At 51.5% G+C, this 21,509-nt stretch overlaps 1 protein-coding gene across 1 annotated transcript in view; it reads left to right on the top strand.

The window, feature by feature from the left end:
• Nucleotides 1–2,711: 2,711 nt before the first annotated feature.
• Nucleotides 2,712–21,509, top strand: part of SCARA3 (scavenger receptor class A member 3) — a 35,122-nt gene continuing 16,324 nt past the window's right edge. The window contains exons 1-3 of the mRNA XM_035269921.3: nt 2,712–3,017; nt 17,504–17,602; nt 19,289–19,408. Coding sequence (XP_035125812.3) covers nt 3,011–3,017; nt 17,504–17,602; nt 19,289–19,408 — 226 coding nt within the window. The 5' untranslated portion in view covers nt 2,712–3,010. The remainder of the gene's footprint in view (nt 3,018–17,503; nt 17,603–19,288; nt 19,409–21,509) is intronic.

Raw genomic sequence — 21,509 nt, 5'->3', positions numbered from 1 at the left:
TGTGGTGGACCGTGTCTTAGCACAGCATTGGATTTAGCCTGCCTAGGTTCATAGCCCAAGATCTCCACTTCCTAGCTCCGTGGTGCTAAGCACATTATTTACCCTCTCCATATCTCAGTTTCCTCATCTGAAAAATGAGGACAATAATGCTGCTTCCCTCGTAAAGCAGACATGAGGATTAAATAAGTTAGCGTGCAGGTAACCTCCGAGGTAAACTAGTTAGCATGCAGGTAACCTCCAAGGTGGTTATTTCCCTTGTGTTTACAAAACAGCTCTCCTGATCCCCGCCCTAGTCCTGGGAGACTCAGCTCATACAGGAAGCTCGGAATCCAGATACAGGTGACAGGAGCCCATGACTGTCACCAGGCAGGCAATGTCCTCTCTAAACGTCAGTCACCTCATCTGTAAAATGGGCAGCACAGTCCCTTGGTTCCCGCCCTCAAGGTGGTTGTGAGGTTCTGCTGAGATCATGGAGAGAAGGGACTTTGCAAACTGTAAACTTGCCATGGCAAAGTGGAGATTAGACAGAACACAGCATCACGCATTCTGATTTGCTGGGATCTGCAGACAGGGGTGGCTGTCCTTGTCCCCTTCTTTGCTCCAAGTTTGGGAGAAATTTTCTCTTCCCCTAGGGTCTCACCTATGTCACTCCAGCATTAAATGGGGTAGGCATGTAGGCTTGGGCATGGGGAGATGGTGCCGACTGTGGCATCAGAAAACCAGGCTGGCCTGTGTCACTTTGTGGTCCCGTTTCTTCCTGCACTTTCTTCTCATAACCTTCATCCCACCTCTGCACTGCCGCTTGGTTAATTGCTGGCTTTCTTCACCACTGGCTGTGCAACATGCTCCTCACACTCTCGGAGCCTGGGGCGGGGCCTGGTTCCTCATAGTGAGACCGATTTGGTGCGGTCTGGCTCTGCCGTTTGCTTTTGGTCGCTTCCTTTTTGTTTTTTGGTTGTTTTTGTTGTGTTTCCCTTTTCCCTGAAGCTGAAGGCTACGCTACTGAACACTGAAACTTAACCTGCACTGGCTACTTTATAGGTAGCATTCATAGGTCACCATTCATAGGTGTCTTCGGTTGTTTTTTAGGAATTTGGACCAGCTCCTGTCCGTCTCAAACCAGTGAGACCACTGACCCTTCAACTGGGCAAGTGCCCCAGGAGGTGGCCTTTTGACATTGGAGAACCAAAAGACTTCACCCTTGGATCATGCTAACTCTGCCATTTTCTGTATATATGTCCTATGAAATACCATGAGCTCAGACTACACTGGCGCGGAATGAACCTGTTTCTTTGTTTGTCCCCACTGCCAGTCGCCTCTCCCTAGGGCTTAGACCACTCCACTTGCCTGACCCATAAATATCCTTAAGCTTATCTTCTGGGAAGTGGATTTAAGAGCTGTTCTCCCACCTCCTCCTTAGTGCCCTTGCCAATAAGTTTTTTCTCTTTTCTAAAATCAATTTCACCTGATTGATTTCCTGCAGGTGTGGGTTGGGGCTGGGCAGAGCAGACCTAGACCTGGGCAGCAACTAGGAGCCCAGTCAGTTTTGCTCAATGAAATAAATGAATCAATAAAAAATGACAGGTGAGTATCTGGAGGGGTGCTCTGACCAGAGTCTCAACTACCTGCAATCACTTCCCTTGGGAGTCACTGTTTACCCCAGAGGCCTCTCCACCAACAAAATAGCAGAATATGATGGCTGGGTGCAGTGGCTCAGGCCTGTAATCCCAGCACTTTGGTAGGCTGAGTTGGGTGGACCACCTGAGGTCAGGAGTTCCAGACCAACCTGGCCAAAGTTTTTAGTCTGTACTAAAAATACAAAAAATATTAACTGGGTGCAGTGGTGCGTTTCTGTAATCCCAGCTACTCGGGAGACTGAGGCAGGAGAATCGCTTGAACCCGGGAGGCGGAGGTTGCAGTGAGCCAAGATCACCCCACTGCATTCCATCCTGGGTGGCTAGAGCCTCAAAAAAATAAAAATAAAAAATAAATCGGCGAATCGCTTGAACCGAGGAGGCACAGGTTGCCGAGATCGTGCACTCCTGCCTGGCGGCAGAGCAAGACTCTGTCTCAAATCAATCAATCAATCAATCAATCACAGAATGTGGTGCACTCCAGACCCAGTTCTCCCATGTAGAAAGCAGAAGCTTGGAGATGTGAACTGGATCCCCGAAGTCGCTCAGCTCGGCAGGGGCAGAGCCAGGGTACTAACAGGGTGGCCAGCCTTTCACATCTGCCCGGGATACGGGACTTTCAGCACTAAAATGTGGGGTCCCGGGCGTCCTTCTCCCAGGCCCGCGACCCCATAGATGGGTGAGAAAAACATGCAGGGCTGAAATCTGGGGTCCCCGCCCCTGCCCCAGCCACGTGGCGTCCCGATGGTGAAATCGACTAAGATCAAAGAGCTCTCCAGGTGTGTCCCTCGTTGTAGCCGCAGTGCGGACATGGAGGACGCGGCAGGTCCCGGGTTCGAGGCCCGGCTCTGGGGCTGCGGGAAGGCGTGGGCGGGGCGGGCGGGGCTCGGGGACTCGGCCGCGGCACAAAGAGGCCGGCCGCGGCAGTTTTGAAAATACCAAGGAAGTTGATCTGGGCCGGGGCCCAAGAAGTGACGAGGAGGAAGGGAGGCTTGCAAGCGAGGGAGAGAAGGAGGGAGAGGGAGAGGAGCGGGTGGGAGGGAGGAAGGGAGGGCGCGCGGGGTGAGGGGCGGCGGCAGACCTCGCGGGACCCCAGCGGGACGCGCGGGCGGCGGCGGGATGCGCGCTCTGGGCGGTGGGGCGCGGCGCTAGGCGCCCGGCGGGGCGTCCCCAGGCTGCGACCCCGCGGGACCCTCCCCTCCTCCCGCCGCCTCCGCAGTCCGCGCGCCGGAGCATGAGTCCGGGCAGGAGCCCCACGGCCGCGGGCGGCGCGTAGGACGGCGATACGCGCCCTGGAGGAGCCGCCTGCCGCCCGGCTCCACCGCAGCTCCAGCCGCGGGCAGCGGGGCGCTCCCGAGGCCCCGGAGGAAGGAACCATGAAAGGTAAGCGGGGCCGGTGGGGGGTAGCTCCCAGGGGGCCCGCCCGCACCTCCGCTCCACCCAGGGCCTGGGGGGCGCCCTTCCTGCAGGCGGGGCTGGGAAGAGGGCAGGACGCCTCTGGTTTTGCCCCTGCCTTTTGGGGCATCCTTCGAGACTGGACGGAGCCCTGAAGACCCGGGGAAGCAAAGAGGAGGAGAGGGAGGATGGGGATATTCACACACGCCCCTTGCAGTCCTGTTCTCATCGGCAGTTGCTTTAACCTCACAGATAAAAGTCCAGAGAAGTTTCTGATTCCTTTAACCAGTAGGCGCAGAAAGGTGTCACCAGACAACTTTTCAGCAGTGTAAATTTTGACCCTGGGGACCCATCAGAGAGACCCCTGCAGCCCCCACCGAGCCTTTCAACCGAGGCCGTGCCTAGGATTCTACCCCAGGACCTCCAGCCCTTCCCCAAAAGAGACCTGAGGTGTCAGAGCCCCTCAGCCCAGGCCCTGCCCTTCCAACCGCTGAACCCTGCCTGACCCACCCTCTGACCTCCTTGGGAGGAAGCCGCTGGGGAAGCCCCGTGGGCCAGGCCTGAGCTGTCCCAGGAGTGAGCCAGCACCAGGGCAGCCCTTGCAGCCCGTTCTTGGGATGGCATAACACCCGCAGCAGATGCTTGTGTTCTAGCAGGGAGAGCCTCACCACCTCATCCACTATGGAAAGCAGAAACTGAAAAGGGCCTTTGGGATCATCTACAGGGCTCTCACTCACACTCTCAGGTGCCACAGACAGGTATAGAGGTGGAAGAGGTGGGGCCAGAGCTCTCAGCTTGCTTCAACCAGAGCAGCTCTGTTTGTCTCTTACATATAGAGCGATTTGAGGGTTCACTGGAAGAAAGGGCTCCACCAACAAACTCCTGACCAGATGCAGCCTCCACATTGCATACTTAGGGAAACTGAGGCCCAAGCAGGTAGGGCTGGATTCATGGGTCTGCAACCAGTAACCTCCTACAAGGTCCCACACTTGGTTTAATGCTCTGCTGGTGCTATCTTGAATTTTTTAAAAAATGTATTTTATTTTATTTTATATTATTTTAGAGACAAGGACTCACTCGGTTGCCCAGGCTGGAGTGTAGTGGTATGAGCATAGCTCACTGCAGCCTCGAACTTCTGGGCTCAAGCGACATTCCCACCTTAGCCTCTCATGTAGCTGGGACTACAGGTGTGCGCCACCACTCCTGGATTTTTTTTTTTTTTTTGTAGAGATGGGGTCTTATGATGTTGCCCAGGTTGGCCTCAAACGATCCTCCCACCTCAGCCTCCTAAAGTGCTGGGATTGCAGCTGTGAGCTGCCATACGGCCTGAAATTCTTATTTTTTAACAAGTCACCCCCTCCCACCAACTCACAAACACATACACTTTCATTTTACACTGGGTGCCACAAATTATGTAGCTGGTCCTGTAGACGGGGAAGTGAGTTGTCACGAATCCCATCTAGACGCCTCTCCAAGTCCTGGACTGTCCAGGATGAGCCAAGAAAGTTATAATCAGCCCTAGGGAGCCCCTGGCAGGCAGTGAGGGGAGCCTCGCCCCGAGTCCTACACCTCACCACAGCACCTTTGCAGCTGAATCCTCCACAGTCAGCAGGCCCAGGGCAGGCCATTACCAGAAACCTCCAAAAGGTCTTGGACCACATCTTACACGGGGCCACGCCACCCTGGACCTTGCTGATGGTGGTAAGATGTTGCACATTCTCAGAGTGTCTCCACCCCAATTCTAGACTAGCACTGTAAGAGAAGCAGCCAGGTGTGGTAGGATATCTGTAATCTCAGCTACTCCAGAGCCTGAGGAGGGAGGATCTCTGGAGCCTGGGAGTTTGAAGTGTAATGAGACATGACTGCACTACTGCATTCCAGCCTGGGCAACAGAGTGAGTCCCTGTCTCTAAAAAAGTAAAATTTATTTAAAAAAAGAGGCTGGGTGTGGTGGCTTACACCTGTAATCCCAGTACTTTGGGAGGCCAAGGCAGGTGAATCACAAGGTCAGGAGTTCGAGACCAGCCTGGCCAACATGGTAAAACCCCATCTCTACTAAAAATACAAAAAAGTTAGCAGGGCGTGGTGGTGGGTGCCTGTAATCCCAGCTACTTGGGAGGCTGAGACAGGAGAATCACTTAAACCCGGGAGGTGGAGGTTGCAGTGAGCCAAGATTGCACCACAGCACTCCAGCTTGAGCCACGGTGCAAGACTCCGTCTCAAAAAAAAAGAAAGAAAGAAAAGACGGGGCCAAATCAAGAGCAGGTGTGAGTTAATATTTAGAATGAAATCCCTGAGGAGGACCCGCTGACACCATGTTGCAGGGTTCCAGGCTCTCCTTGTCCAGGGGGCTCCTATGCGGAACCCAAGTCCTGCCTCTCCTCCTTTCCTTCACATCCCACAGCCTCTTCGTGTACGCGGCAGAGGTCCCTCGGGCAGCGGTGGTGTGTTTCTCCTCCAGCCTCCGGAACCCCCTCAGGGATCTCCCATAACATCGCAGGGGCTGCTCGGCTGCAGGGCTGGGGGCTGACTTCCAGCACTTTCCTCCCTGGCAGCCAGGAAGAGCCGCCGCCTCTACCTGAGATGGAAACGGCAGGGCAGACAGCAAATATTTGGCTTTTGGGATCTGTGGGGTATAAAGAACCTGGATTTCTTTCACTCGAATGGAAAAAGTAAAGTGCCCAGCAGAGCAGGGCAGGCGGCCCCTTCCAGTGATCCCTTCCCAGGCTCCTCCAAAGGCTACACCAATCTTCAAATTACAGCTGTTGGCAAAGGATTGTGCCCTGCTCAAAGCAAACACAGTGATGGATGGGATGGGATGGGATGGGATGGGATGGGATGGGATGGGATGGGATGGGATGGGATGGGATGGGATTGATGTGATGTGATGTGATGTGATGTGATGTGATGTGATGTGATGTGATGTGATGTGATGTGATTGATGGGATGGGATGGGATGGGATGGGATTGATGGGATGGGATGGGATGGGATGGGATGGGATGGGATGGGATGGGATGGGATGGGATTGATGTGATGTGATGTGATGTGATGTGATGTGATGTGATGTGATTGATTTGATTGATGGGATGGGATGGGATGGGATGGGATGTTGTGATGTGATGTGGTGATGTGATGTGATGTGTTGTGATGTGATGTGATGATGTGATGTGATGTGATGTGATGTTGTGATGGGATGGGATGGGATGGGATGGGATGGGATGGGATGTGGTGATGTGATGTGATGTGATGTGATGTGATGATGTGATGTGATGTGATTGATGGGATGGGATGGGATGGGATGTGATGTGGTGATGTGATGTGATGTGATGTGATGTGATGTGATGTGATGGGATGTGGTGATGTGATGTGATGTGATGTGATGATGTGATGTGATGTGATTGATGGGATGGGATGGGATGTGATGTGGTGATGTGATGTGATGTGATGTGATGATGTGATGTTATGTGATGTAATGTGATGTTGTGATGGGATGGGATGGGATGGGATGTGATGTTGTGATGTGATGTGGTGATGTGATGTGATGTGATGTGATGTGATGTGATGTGATGATGTGATGTGATGTGATGTGATGTGATGTGATGTGATGTGATGTGATGTGATGTGATGTGGTGATGTGATGGGATGGGATGGGATGGGATGGGATGGGATGGGATGGGATGTGATGTGGTGATGTGATGTGATGTGATGTGATGTGGTGATGTGATGTGATGTGATGTGATGATGTGATGTTATGTGATGTAATGTGATGTTGTGATGGGATGGGATGAGATGGGATGTGATGTCGTATGGGGAACGGGGGATGGTGGGGATGGTGATTAAGAAAACACACCAGTTGGGCTGCCCAGCCCACCCGCGGCCAAGTGCCAGGGCCCACTCTGCCAGTCAAACCATTTCCGCCTGAGGCCCCTCCTGCCCTGTGGCCAGCTGACTGGGCCTCCCAGGCTGCCGCCTCTTTTGATGCAAGCTGGCACCTGGCCCCCTCTCCCACTCCCTAAGGGGACACTCAGGTGCCACCAGCCCTTTGATGACAGGCCCACCTTGGAGCTTCCCACTGGCCTGTCCAAGCCATTTACAGCCACCTGTGGGGTTGTTTCTACACCTCCAGTGAGAGGGACCCACCTCAAGGCACCTGTGACACAGCCTGGCGCACTGCACAGACTGATTTGAGAGCGGAAGACATGGCTCTAGTCCTGGCACGTTGTCTGCCCTCTCCAGCCTGGTTGTCCTCCTGGGTGGTCCCTGAGGCCCAAGAGCTCTGGGCCTGAGTACCACGTGGGGAGCGGAAGTGACTCAGTGCTGAGATGGCTGGAAGTGAGCCCACCGCATGGCCTCTTCTTTGCCCTGAGAGACTTTTGCTTGGCTGTGGTGGCTGTGGGCAGTCCTCTGTTCCTCAGGCGTGGGAGGAACAGCCCCTCCCTGCAGAATCAGAGAGCAGTGCCCACTTCATGCGGGCAAAGGGTGGAAGTAGGAGGAGGAAGGGCTGGGAAAATATAGCGATGTCATCCCAGGAGAGGAGAGGCTCCCCATGCAGGATCAGCCAGACCGGGAGTCCAAGCAAGCCTGATCTCCTTCCCCAGGGGCCCCGGAAGGAGCCGGGGCTTGAAGAAAAGGAGCTGAGTGGCAAAGGTGAAAAGAGCCACCAGATGGCCTGACTAAGGGGTCCAGGGAGCTCAGTGGCTCAAGTTTGGCTCCAAACCCTCAGACATCCCCCAACCCCAGCCCCGGCCAAAACAGTCACCTTGCCCTCTAGCTGGGGTGAACTTACTAACTGAAGACTCATGTTCCAAGACTCGTTTGAGAGCGAGGAAAAAGCCTTCTGCTTCTCCGTAGGCTAGGCTGGTGGAGAGCTTGGCGGTTTCCATGACGGACGGGCGGCTGCTCTGGGCGTTGGAATTGGTGCACAGTGGGGTGTAGCTGGGTGTGCTTCTCATTGATGCACTGCCCCTGTTCAATTATGTTTAATTTAGTGGTGTGTGTGTGTGTGTGTGTGTGTGTGTGTGTAGCGCTGAGTCTCAAGGTCAGGCCCAGCCCTGTCATAGGCCAGCTTTATCACTGGGATGAAGTCCCTGGTCCTCCTGGGCTCAGTTCCCTCATCCAGGTAGACCAGATGATCCCACAGGATGGCATCAGATTGTGAGGTTCACAACAGTGGGGTCTGTGCCTGACATTTAAAAGGTGTCCACTACATCTGTTCAGTGTGCACGTCTGAAGCATGGTATCCTCAGCACCTCACACAGGCATTCCGTACAGATGCAGAAGACGCCTGTATTCAATAGACACCGATAGGGAGATTGCCAGTGCCTGGGTCTGTACGTCTATGTAGGTCTAACAACCAGGGAAACTATGAAGATCTCAGGTGCTGTCCCTTCTCTCAAGGAGCTTACTCTTTACTAGGACACATAGGATTTGTGCCCAAGTCACTCAAAAAAAGACTAACAGTGATAAGCGTCTTAAGGGAGGTCCCAACGAGGGAGTTTTCGGAAGGGCTCCTTTCCTGACTTTTCTCTCTGCTGCTGTTCTTCGAGATACACCCTGGGTTTTAGTCACAGACAGGCTCCTGGTTCTTGCTGGCACCCATTCCCTGAACTGTCTCTCACAGCCTGGAAGATGTGACACCTGAGAGTTGGAAAATCTGACTGCATCAGATTTGCCTCTCTGAGCGTCACGGCCGTATCTCAATCGGTGTCCTCACCATCTCCAGGTGGAGACCTGCAGGCGCCTTCTTCAGGGTTCAGATGAGATGCCTTCCCCTCCACCTGAACCCAGGCTAAAAAATGGGTTATTCTGGGATGTTGCCCCAGCCCACAATTTTCAGTCAGGCAACGTGTATGGAGTTCCTGCTTTCGGGGAGGAAGCACACTAGCTAGAAGGCAAGCCAGGGTGCTTCCTGCCCTCCAGCAGAAACAAGACGTGCACACCTGAGGCAGGAACCGCGTCGTCCAGGCAGATGACACAAAAGAACAAATGCACAGCATATACGGAGATTCGAGGGAATCCCGGGAGAGAAAGGGAGCATTTCAACTTGGACAGTTCAGAAAGGCTTCAGGGAGAAGCTGAAGGGTGGGGAAGATTGGATGGGGTCAGGAAGGCAGGAAGGCCCACTGGGGAAAGCTGGGCATCAGGTCCTGGGGGAAGAGTGTTTGGGGTGGTGGGGAGAGACGGCCCGCAGTAGAGGGAGGAAGGACTCGAGTGCTCCATGAAGGACTTGGATTTGTGTGCGGTTGACATTGGAGATCCCTGAGGGTTTGTCGGGAGAAGGCCTGTTTGCCACTTCCCCCTGGAGATGTTGTCTCATGGTCTTAGCCCGTGTTGGGAAACCTCTACCCTTAGTGGGAGGAGGAAAATGAGCTTGTAAAGGATCCATGAGGAGCGGTCAAGGACACAGGCAGAGAACCATGATGGTGGTAATGTCTTGGAAATTGAGAGGAGAAAGTTCCTAGGGAGAGGAAATGACCCCCCCACTTTGACTGCTGATCAGCAGAGTTAGCTCAGGATTTGTGGATCAGAGAAAGCCAGGTTGCAAGGGCCAGAGGGGCCAGGTAGATTGCTCAGGAGGAGCTGTGTCCCCAGAGTGGACATAGCAGGGCCTGGCTCCAAGGGTTTTCAAGGCAGGAATGGCCTGTGCTCATTGGAAGGTGGAGGGACAGAAGAGGAGGCATGGGGGGACCTGGAGTGGTGGCATTGGGGGAGACTCACTTTGAGAAGAAAGAATCTCTTTATCGGGAGGCAAGGGAAGGAGAAAAGATGGATACAGATGTACACTCCACATTACTATCAGCTGCATTTAATCTTTAAGACACATATTTATAATTTTTTTTAAAAATTCAGAAAAGGAAAAACATTCCCTCCTGTGAACTTCTACCCTTTAGAGATAATAAATGACAAGCTGTAGATGAACATTATTCAGAAATCATTCTGTGTATGTTTTCACAGATTTTTTTTATGTAGATAAGATTATACTATCCATGTTATTTTTGTTTTATTTTATTTTGAGACATAGTCTTACTCTGTGCCAACCTGGAGTGTAGCGGTACCATCGTAGCTCACTGCAGCCGTGACCTCCTGGGCTCAAGGATCCTCCCACCTCAGCCTCCCAAGTAGCTGGGACTACAGTCAGGTGCCACCATGACCAGCTAATTTTTGTAGAGATGAGGTCTCCCTGTGTTGCCCAGGCTGGTCTCAAGCTCCTGACCTCAAGCAGTTCTCCCTCCTCAGCCTCCTGATTACTTAGTGTTTTTGTTGTTGGTGGTGTTTTTTTTGTAGTTGCTTTTGGTTTTGTGTTTGCATGCTTGCTTGCTTGAGATGGGGTCTTGCACTGTTGCCCAGGCTGGAGGGTGGTGGCATTATCATGGCTCACTGAAGCCTCTACCTCTTGGGCTCAAGCAATCGCCCCTCCTAAACCTCCTATGTACCTGGGACTACAGGTGCATGCCACCATGCCCAGCTGACTTTTGTATTTTTTGTAGAGATGAGGTTTCACCCTGTGGCCCAGGCTGATCTCAAACTCTTGGGCTCAAGTGACCCTCCTGCCTCAGCCTCCCAAAATATTGGGATTACAGGCATGAGCCACTATACCTGGCTTGCAGTATTTTTAAAAAATGGTTTCCTAACATCCCATAGTAAGACGCTATGAGAATCAATGTAACCGACCCCCTAGAGATGGGCATTTAGCTATTTGCATTTTCCACCAGGTTGATCATAGCATGCAGTGATCACCTTTACATGTACATCTTGGCCTGGTTGTATAATTATTCTCTTAACATGAAGATCCTAGAAGGAGGATTACTGAGTCAAAGGGCACTCTCCCATGCAGTATTAACAGAGGGTGCCAGGCTACTCAGAATGCATGAGAGGTCCTGTTTCCCCATCCCTTCCCCAGGCTGGGTTTGGGGTGTAGGCATCTGGGTAGAGTCAGTGAATGATAAAGAAAGAAGTTGGAAGTGTGTGGTCTTGATCCTTTCAGAAAAGGAGAAGGTGAGCTCACCTTTGGAGGATGAGATGGGCTGACCCGAGGAGGAACCCAGGAATGGGAAGTGCGAATCCAGATGGCAGGACTTGATTGGAGCCAAACCTGCAGCTCCGGGCTTCCCTGGTGCAGTGTGAAGAAAGCAGGCTGAGGACCGCAGGGACCGTGGCAGCAGAGAGAACTACAGGCTCCAGAGGGCAGAAGGCAACTCTGGGGACTGGGCTGGTCTTGGAGCTCAGGGTGAATAAGAACCTGGAGGAAGGAGAGTGAGGAAAGGCTTAGCGGACTGGAGATGGAGAAGGGAAGGAGCTCGAGATCAAGCAATTGGAACAGCCATAAGCCTTAAGCTCCAGAGGGCAGGCAGGATGCTTAGAGATGAGATGGTAAATCCCATGTCCAGGAGCCCTGAGTTTCAACAAAAAAGCTGCCTCCATTCAAGTTGATGGCAGGAGACAGAATGAAGAAATAATCCGATCCAGGTGATGTCATTATCCAGAACAGTGTGGCCTAAAATAAGAGTCCCTCTGCCTCTGAACAGAGGTCCCGGAATTCATCGATACATTTATTTTTCGAGGTCAGCAGGAAGTTCCGAGGTCAAATGAGTCTGAGAACATGGGATTAAACACAGGTTGAATGGGCTTACTGTTTCTTTTGCAGCACTTCTCACAATGTTTTCTATATGAATGTGACTCTCTAAGACGGCGATGGAGTATGCCACATTTTCCACACTTACTTGATCAAAGAACCCTTTTACACAAAGAATAATTTGGGACTAGTGTCCCATAGGATATGTTTTCAAAAACTGGTTTCTTGAAAGTTGGAAATTGGTCCTGGGAATGATGGGGGTTGGGAGGTGACTATCAAGCATTTACTGTACGTCAGGTACTTTCCATACACATCTTGTTGGATTTTCACAGGAGCTAGGTGGAGCAGATGATCTCACCACCATTTATGCATAAGGAACATGAAGCTGAGAGGAGGGACGTGGGTGCCCATGTGAGAGAGGGTAGGGCTTGGGGGATCACAGGTGACAGCAGGGATCAAGAGAACGGGTGATTCCTGGCCAGGCGTGGTAGCTCACACCTGTAATCCCAACACTTTGGGAGACCCAGAGAGGAGGATCACTCGAGGCCAGGAATTTGAGACCAGCCTGGGCAACATAGTGAGACCTTGTCTCTACAAAAAAATTAACAAGATTAGCTGGGTGTGATGGTGCACACCTGTAGCCCCAGCTACTTGGGAGGCTGAGGTGGGAGGATCGCCTGAACCCGGGAAGTCCAGGCGGCACTGAGCTGTGATCGCACCACTGCACTCCAGCCTGGCCTGTCTAGAAAGACCCTGTTTAGAAAAGAAAAGAAAAGAATGCTGGTGATTCCCACCCCTCCCATCCCTCTGAATTCATGGGATTCAGGGGAGTGGGGGTGTGTTGTGTACACAGAGGAGCCAGTGTGTAAGTAATGGGGGAAGCGCATCTGTTGCATTGAGTGAGTAGCCTGCCTCTTATCTCAACTAGAGGCAGCACCAGCCTGCCAGCAGGTATTTAGAAATGGGTGGGCATTCAGGATTGTCACAATGACCAGGGATTGCCACTGGGCTTTAGCAGACAAGGCCAGGATGCTGAATGTCTGTGCAGAGTGGGTCACGCCTGTCTAATGAAGAATCGCGCCACCTGGAATAGGGTCTCGGTTAGAAAAGTCGAGGGCAGGAAAGGAGAGGAAAGTTGTTTAGGATAAAGAGGGTTTAGAATAAAGCAGGGATTTACCCACAACCTCTGTGGGTAACAGAGTGGGAGGCAACTGAAGGGATTCAGGTGCAGGTGGCAGGAACCGGGAGAGAAGCCTGTCCCAGAGAAGCAGATGTGGCTTTAGGGATGCAGGAGCTTGAGGATGGGGACCAAAAAATGAGGCGAGCGCTGGAGGAGAGAAACTGGCAGAGCGACGGAAGCAGAAAAGGACAGCTCATTAGGCAGAAGGATCTGAAGGAAAAGGACCCACATCTTGAGACCTGAGCCGGCAGGCAGATTCCACCCGGTTACGGACAAACCCACAAAGGAAGCCTGTGGAGAGAGGGTGGTGCAGGAGGGCTGTAATGAAAACAATTTTGCAACCTTAGTTATAGCATTCGTCAACCTTAAACTATAGCTATTCTGCATTTAAATATAGCATTGGCTCTGGAGAAGACTCCAAAGTCTTTATTTTTACTGATCCAATTGACTGTTTTGAAAACCCGCTCTGTGAACCCTGCAGAAGATAATCATCAAAATATGTTCCTGGAAGTGCCCAGAGAAAGACCTTTTATTTAATTCCTCGAATCTCTCCCCCTTGCTGACTCAGATGGAAGAATGCAGTCCCAGAAAGGCGAAAGAGCGAACCAAGGACACATTTTTGGTCAACCAAAAGAAAGCCGGCATCGGCGACCACAGTTGAGTTAGCAGTTGGTTGACAGGTCCGGGCTATTTTTTTTTCTACCCTCAAAGGGAAAGCTGAACAAGCTCAACCCCAGTGGGGTCAGTGGCCGTGCTTAGCAATGCACCAAGGCATGCACCTTCCGTTAAACTTGCTACACGGCTCTGTGGGAGCAGAGGCTTAAAAAAAACACAGGAATTTCTCCTCTTGTGTCTATCCTTCTTTCTGGAGTTTGAGATGGATATTATGACATAGCGGATGGCAGGAAGAGAAGCCTTTTCAAATCTCTGCCGGTAGCCACTATTTTCTGGGTTTGCGCTTGCAACCATGGCCTTGAGCTTCACAGGCTATTTAACTTTTTTCTAAGCACAACGCTTCTTCATTCATACATTCTCTGACCAGAACAATCTTGGTATAATGTCATGAGCTTCTGCTTGCAAAGGGCTCGGCTTCTAAGAGCCTCACAAATGCTTTGGACCATGTTCTCAGTAAGTGAACGAGGCTAAAGTAGCAATTTGCTACAGAATTCCAGACATAGGTGGGTCAGGGGTCCCCATGGTCCAGGGCTTAGTGTTGGAAAACAGGAAATCCAAGGGATTAGACGGAGAAGATTGTTTTGGGGATTGGGGAGGGCTGTGAGTTATGGAGCTGAGATGTCAGTGGAGGGAAAGTGGCCAAACACTGATGGTCCCCTGGTCAGGAGCGATCTGAGATCCTCACTGGCAGCTGCTACTTCCCTTCCCATGGGCCACTACCGGAAAGCTGTCGTTAGGAATTTCCACTGGCTAACAATTGCGAATTGGGGGGATTGTCCACTGGGAGAGTTGGTAATAACAAAGCTCTGTGTTTTTGAGAGGGTGTCTGCTGAAGGCTGGTGTCAGCCTTCCTTGATTTAAATCATCCCAGATTCCCTGCAAAGGCTATAAACAGTGAAGTGATGAAATTGGCCACAGAGCCAGAACAGGGAGGAGGCCCAGTCATAGGGGAGGGCAGAGGAGCTCATCACGGATGGAGAGGAATGAGGATCAGGTTCGAGGAGGCAGCTCTGCTCTAAGGGATGGAAGGAATACCTCCCCATGGGGGCCCGGGGCGGTGGAGAATACAGCCCACAGCATGGTTCTGGCTGGGATCATCTGGGGGTGAGAGGCCGTGGCTAGGAGGGTGAGGTTTTGGTCAGACAGGAACAGAAGGCACCAAGAATTCCCCTGCCTTGCCCCAGGCATTAGTTTATGGGAAGGAGACTGTAATCCTGGTGACCGCCCAGGCCAGGCTTCCTTGTAAACTGTTGGCAGACTGATGATGGGACAGCTGTCCAAGGAGAGCTGAAAGTGATGCTTCTTAGGATACTCATGAAAAGGAACTTCTCATGCTTTCTTCTTCTGCCGCTTTACCGTCCAGAGCGCTTGCCCGCACACTCCCAGCACACACCCACTAGCGCCCCAGAAAGCAGAACCTACCTGGACTCTCCTGTTGCGGAAAGGAAAATCTGGATTTAGGAAGCTCTGCTACCACCTGACTCTATGACTTTAGGCAGGCATTAAAAACCTCACACCATGTATACACAGGCACACACACACACACTCATGGGCAAACATGCATGTGCACACATGTGCAAGCACACACAGGCATGCACACATATACATGTGTACATGCACAGGCACACATACAGGTATGCATACATACTCACGTGTGTACATGCACAAGCACACACAGGCATGCGCACATACGTGTATATGCACAGGCACACAGGTATGCATGCATACTCACACGTGTACATGCACAGGCATGCGCACATACTCACATGCATACATGCAAAGGCACACACCACAGGCATGCACACATACACATGCATACATGCACAGGCACACAGCATAGGCATGCATGCATACTCACACATACACAGTACACACCCTCATGCACACATGCACACACATACCATTCAGTTTCCTCATCTGTCAAATCAGGAGAAAATGTTCTCACTGTCTCTCAGGCTAACTATAGGGATCAAATGGGATAACAGATGTGAGAGCACTTTCAAAATCCTAAACCCCAGGTCTCCTTTGTCCCCCCAGATTTATTCAGTCTCTGGGGTGGAGCTCTGACTGATGTTCTTCCCTTCAAAGTGCCCCAAAGAGCTTCACAGGCAGGCATAGAACTGCTACTGGAAAGCATAATACCAGATCCTTTGTTGTTTCGTTTGAAATTGTGTTTGTTGGGCCTTTCTCTGTGCCAGCCATCATGCTAGGGTCATTGGATAAAGCAGAGAACAAGACAGATGTAGTCCCTGCCCTCAGAACTGAAGCGCTGGGGAAGAGAGCTGCTGCATGAACAGGAGAGGCACATGGCATTCTTCCACAGGAGAGCCCAGAGCCTAAGGCCCTGGTCAACAGGGTCTTACGCTAGTCTGGGAGCTCAAGAAAGACTGCTGGGGAAGTGACGTTTAAGCCATGCATGAAGGCCAAGCAGAGGGCATTCATGGCCATGATGGTGGCATCTATAATTTGGTGTCACCCTCGGTCCCCTCCCTACTGAGTCCACTTGGAGCTGCTTTTGCTTACCCGCGGTGCTTGCTGACTGCATCTCAGCTCCCGTGTTGATCACAATGGCTGTGGTATGGTATTCGGGCCTCAGGTGCTCATGGGTCTAGGATGCAACTTAAGATGCCCATCAGTCATGGTCAGGAGCCCCTGAGACTCCACAGCTCATTCATGCACCACTGTCTTCTTGTCTTCCCACTGACCTTGTAATTGCAGAAGCAAGATTTCTCAGCACTTGGTGGAACCTTTGCTCTTTACCTCAAGTTGGTTGTAGGTATGGTAGAAAAGATTTCTGAGTTCACATCTTGGCTTCACCAGTCCTATTCTGTGTGCTGCTAAGCAAATTCTTCACTTCCCTGAACCTCAGTCTTACCGTCCATAAATGTGATACTTTGGACTGTAAAGTTTATAAGGTGTTGTGAAGATTGCCTTGAGGCAAAACCCAGCACTTTATTGCATTAAAAACAAGAAAGGAGAAGAGCAAAATTTGAAGCTTCTACTTCTAGGATTATCAACTTAAAATATTCTCTGGTTATAAAATGTAGGCATTAAATAAACTACAGACATACAGCTAAGTGCATAGCTAAAGGTGAAAGAAAACAGGGAATCCTTAAGGACCCAAAAAACAAGCAAAGAACGGGGGGAGAGAGAGAGAAAGAAAGAAAGGAGGGAGGGATAGAAAGAAAAAGAAAAGGAGAGGGAGGGGAGAGGAAGGGAGGGAGAGAGAGGGAGAGGGAGGAGAGAAAGAGAGGAAGAGAGAGAAAGGAGGGAAGGAGGGAGAGAAAGGAAGGAAGAAAGGAAAGAAGGAAGGGAGGGAGGGAGGAAGGGAAAAGCCAAGTGTTACAAGGCGTGGGAGTTGAAGGGTGTCTGAGGAACGAGAGCAATCTTCTGAGTGAGGGGTACATCATTTAGGTTTTAGTTACAGACCATATAGTCCCGGGAAATAAGCACTGAGTCAGCCTCTGGCAGGAGACCTTCTTCTCCTAAGGTCCCTTGACATGCTAGCAGGTCCTGGGTGAGACGGTGTGAGGCAGGGATCTGCACCCATCCTGTCTCCTCCCCTCTCTGGCCTTCTCCTCTTCACAGCCTCCCAGCTATGCTGGAGGCAAAGTCTTGATGGGGACTGTGCTGGGGTCAGATTCAGCCTTGTCCCTGGAGAAGAGGAATTCTGCTTGGGTGACCAAGTGTTGGGGAGTAGAAGGATGCTAAGCCAGAGTAAGCAGCCAGCTATTATTTCTCCTTACTCCACTTCCAGGGGGTTGAGTGAGCTGCAGATATAGCAGGACTAGAGCAGGCACTGAGCTGACCCATGTGTCTTTCCCAGCGTGTGGGAAATGGGGATCTCTCCTTATCCAGAGGGTTGAGATATCCCAGCTCCTCAGCCACCTAATGCCTATGTCCACTCCCTTTTCATAGCTTACATCAGGCCACCTGGAGCGCAGTGAAGTGGCTCTGGGATAGAGGTGGGCACAGGATGTGGGGACTGGTAAACAAAAGGAGATGACTGGGATGGCTTTGGGTCTGACGGCACTGGTTTCGTTATAGTGAGGTCGGCCGGCGGTGATGGAGATGCCCTGTGCGTTACAGAAGAGGACCTGGCGGGTGATGACGAGGACATGCCGACCTTCCCATGCGCCCAGGAGGGTAAGGACTCTGGGGCTGTCCCTCATCTCCACTCTGGGCTGAGAGATCCCTGTCTCCATCCCCAGGCCAGTAAGAGACTTGTCTCTTCAGGTGGTTTCAAAAGCCTGGCTGTCCTTTCCCCACTGCTTCCTGGATGTGAAAGGGCAGAGTTCATGGCTCTGGGTGTGCAGTACCAATGAAGTCAAAGGAGTTTTAAAAAACTTTTTAGACAACATGGTTTTGCTGTGTCGCCCAGGCTGATATGAGTGGTGCAACCATAGATCACTGCAGCCTCAAATTCCTGGGCTCAAGTGATCCTCCCACCTCAGCCTCTTAAGCAGCTGTGACCATAGGCACACACCATGCCTGGATACATTTTTTAAAACTTTTTGTAGATACAAGGGTCTTACTATGTTGCCCAGGCTGGTCTCAAACTCCTGGCCTCAAGTGATCTGCCTGCCTCTGCCTCCAAAATTGCTGGCTTTGTAGATGTGAGCCACTGTGCTTGGCCTGAAATCAAAGCTTGGCACAAGTGCTACCTGTCTCCTGGGCTCCTACCAAGATCCATCAAGGACTTCTGCCATCTCCCAGAGCCACATACCCTATCCCTGGGCCTGTCTTCTAGCTGGCTGGGACCGTCCGCTTCATTGTATCCCAGGCCACCCACAGTGCTGTTTGGAATGTGGTCTCTCGGTGGCTTTGGTGTGGATTAGAGCAGTTGTTCTCAACCCTGGCTCTGCATTGCAATCACCCATGGATGCATGAGACCAACCCCTGGAAATTCCGATTTATTTGGCCTGGAGTGTGAACTGGGCATCAGGATTTTTAAACATCCCAGTACTCAGAAAGTGCAGCTAAAGTTGAGTTCACCATAGGAATTCGCAACTGGGCCATCGCTGCATTCCCGTTGCCTGCTGGCCACCTGCCCACGTATCCAGGAACATCTGGCTCCCTCCTTCCTTTTTACCAGCAACTCAACTGGTGGACCGCGATATTTGTTTGGTTTCCAGGAGAATGTCTGGTTCCCTGAAAAGTCTGGGGACTGGACACCGACATTCTGGTTTTCCAGGGACTAAGGGGATCCCCAGGGTGTGGGACTTCCCATTTTCTTTTTTATTTTTTTAAACAGTGATGGGATCTTGCTATGTTGCCCAGGCTGGCCTCAAACTCCTGGACTCAAGTGATCCTCCTGCCTCAGCCTCCTAAAGTGCTGGGATTACAGGCATGAGCCACTGCACCCAATGGACCTTCAGTTTTAAAACCTAGATAATCTTAGCAAACCAGGATGATCTGCGCCATGCTGAGGCGTTCCTATGACAGACTTTCATTGCTAAAACCCAGAAAGTCTTGGGCAAGCCGGGGCAAGTTGGTCACTCAGTGGGGCCTCAGGCTGGCTGCCTATGCTGTGGGTCATCAGTAGGATCAATAGAGAGGGAAGAGGTATTTCCCCTCCCATGGACAGACATAGAAGACACCATAGAGAGAGTATGATGATGGGGGCTGTTCTTTGAAGTCCGGACTCAACTGAGCCTCCTGCATTCCAGAAAGCATCAGCACCTAGAGAAAGGCTGTAGGACAGATAGCGAATGAGGGTCGAGAACAGCTCCCCTTCTGAGCCTGGTTAGAATGTGATGAGACAGGCCAGAGCAGGAACATGGAAGCCTGGTCCACTGGCCTAAGCTATTGTCCTTCTTATGTCCCCCACAGGCCAGCCGGGGCTCCGCTGCAGCCGCTGCCAGAAGAACCTGTCTTTGCACACATCGGTGCGGATTCTTTACCTCTTCCTGGCACTGCTCCTGGTGGCCGTGGCTGTGCTGGCCTCTCTGGGTGAGTCCAGGGCTCGCCCGTCTCAGGCTGCAGAGGGGTTTCTGGTCAGGGATCTGGCACCAAAGCTTCCTTGCAAAGACAAACACTTTGTCTTTCCCCAGCATCTTCCTGGCTAGGGAATCTCTATGCCTAATCCAGACTGCAGAGACTGACAATTGACGAGGTCTGTGCCCTTCAGGAAGGCACCCGCCTCTGGGGACCGCTGCTTTCCCGCTGGTGTAATGAGATGATAAGACTAGGTCAGTGTTTCTCCGTTTCAGCTCCATGTTGGAGCCACCTCCGAGCTTTAAAGAATGTTGATATCTGGGCCCCACCCCAATCATGGAATTAATTCAGTATCTTTTAGCTCTCCTGACGATTCTGTTGTTCACACAGGCTTGAGATCACTGAATTGAGTGACTTCTAAGCCCCCTTTCATGGTCTATGTGAGTGTTTCTCATAGTGAGGCTGGATGCCTACTGCAGCAATTTCACCTTCAGTGTTTGTTAAAATGCAAATTCCTGGGTCTCACCCAGCCAGACCTGCTGAGACCAAGGAATCTGGGGGGTTCTGCAGGTGAGATCCAGGGATCTGAGGTTTGGTTCTTCTCATACACATTAGAGTTTGTAGTGGCTGACCCGAGTCACCGCACATAGCCAGAGACAGGTCACTTCCACCTTCCAGATGCAGACAGACTGTGGTAAACTGGTTACAGCAAATTTGGTGGCATCTCACTGTAATCCCATTCCAATCTTAGCTTCAAACTTTGAAAATCCAGGCTCCAGTAGGTTTGTTTGTTTCAATCTATTGGATTTTAGAAACAAGGCTGGGAGTAGGGAGAGGGAGTCAAGGCTCTGAGGGGGGCTTCCCAGCTCTCATGTGGACCCTGAGCCTGCACATTCCTAAGGGGAGGTGCCTCATCCTGGTCCTGGCTGGAGATATTCAGCAACCAGCCTGCTTAGCTTGAAGGCAAGAGGCCAGCATACTAATGATCTGAATAGACATAAGTTGTCTTCCAGTAATCCAAAGGCATTAATTAATCCAACACAAGCCGAGCGCCTGCACTGTGCCAGGCTCTGGGAATGCTGGGTTGTGTCAATTACATTTCACCATCAAGGGGCGTGGTTCTTAACCCTCATGGGGGGATACTGGAATCCCTTGGAAAACATTTAAAAATACGTGCCAGAGTAACCCCCCCCACTCACTCCAGATGAATTAAATCATAATCTCTGGGTGGGACCCAGGCCTTAGTCATTTATAAATCGCCTCAGGGGATTCCAATGTGCAGCGAGATTTAAGGACCTAGAGTTTCAGACGTTCCCAAGCCCCTCACCACCTGTCTCTGCTAAATCAATTCACAGGGTCTGGCCTTTCAGAAAGTGGCCAAAGTCCTGGGCCAGAGGAGGGAAGGAGCCACGGTCTTCCTATCAGAGGCCACAAACTGGCTGTCGGAGAACTTGTCAAGATTTCTGGCCACTCCTTTTAGGGTTTCAGCTCAGAGCACCCAAGGGACCCGGGGCCATTATCAAAGCTCCAAGAGCCACAGGCTCAGGCCCAGAGAAGAGCATAGGCACCATAGAGTTTCAGAGAGGACGACAGGATGCGAGACACTGTCACATACGTAACGTTCATGAGTCAGCCTGGCAGGCTGGAGTGGGAGGCTGGCCCCACTCCTCAAGGGAGGGAACAGTCCTGGGGAGGAGACATCATTTGTCCTGAGATCCAGCATGAATGCACAGAGGATCAGAAGAACCGGGGTGAGGAGTACATGTTTGTGAACCGTGGGAGACCTTTGGGTGTCCTTTTTTTGTTTTTGCCTCCAGCTTGGGTATCCCAGGTCCCTAGAACAGTGTTGGCACCATCCTGGCCTAAATGGCAGGTGCCCAATAATATCTCTTGAAAGAATGTCTATAGATTTGTAAAGCATGTGTGTGTGTGTGTGTATATGCGTGTGTGTATGTGTGTATGTGTGAGTGTGTGAACAGACCTGCTCAATGTTTTACACCAGGATGGTGACCAAGGTCTGGAGGGTTGGAAAAATCAGTCAGCAGACATTACAAACCAACTCGTTCATTGAACCAAGTACTTTTTTTGTAGTCAAGTGCACACTGGGGTCCAAGAA

The sequence above is a fragment of the Callithrix jacchus genome, chromosome 13 (assembly GCF_049354715.1).
Source record: "Callithrix jacchus isolate 240 chromosome 13, calJac240_pri, whole genome shotgun sequence".
Classification (NCBI taxonomy): Eukaryota; Metazoa; Chordata; class Mammalia; order Primates; family Cebidae; genus Callithrix; species Callithrix jacchus.
The sequence above is the reverse complement of the archived record's forward strand: the minus strand, read 5'-3'. Positions and strand labels throughout refer to the sequence as shown.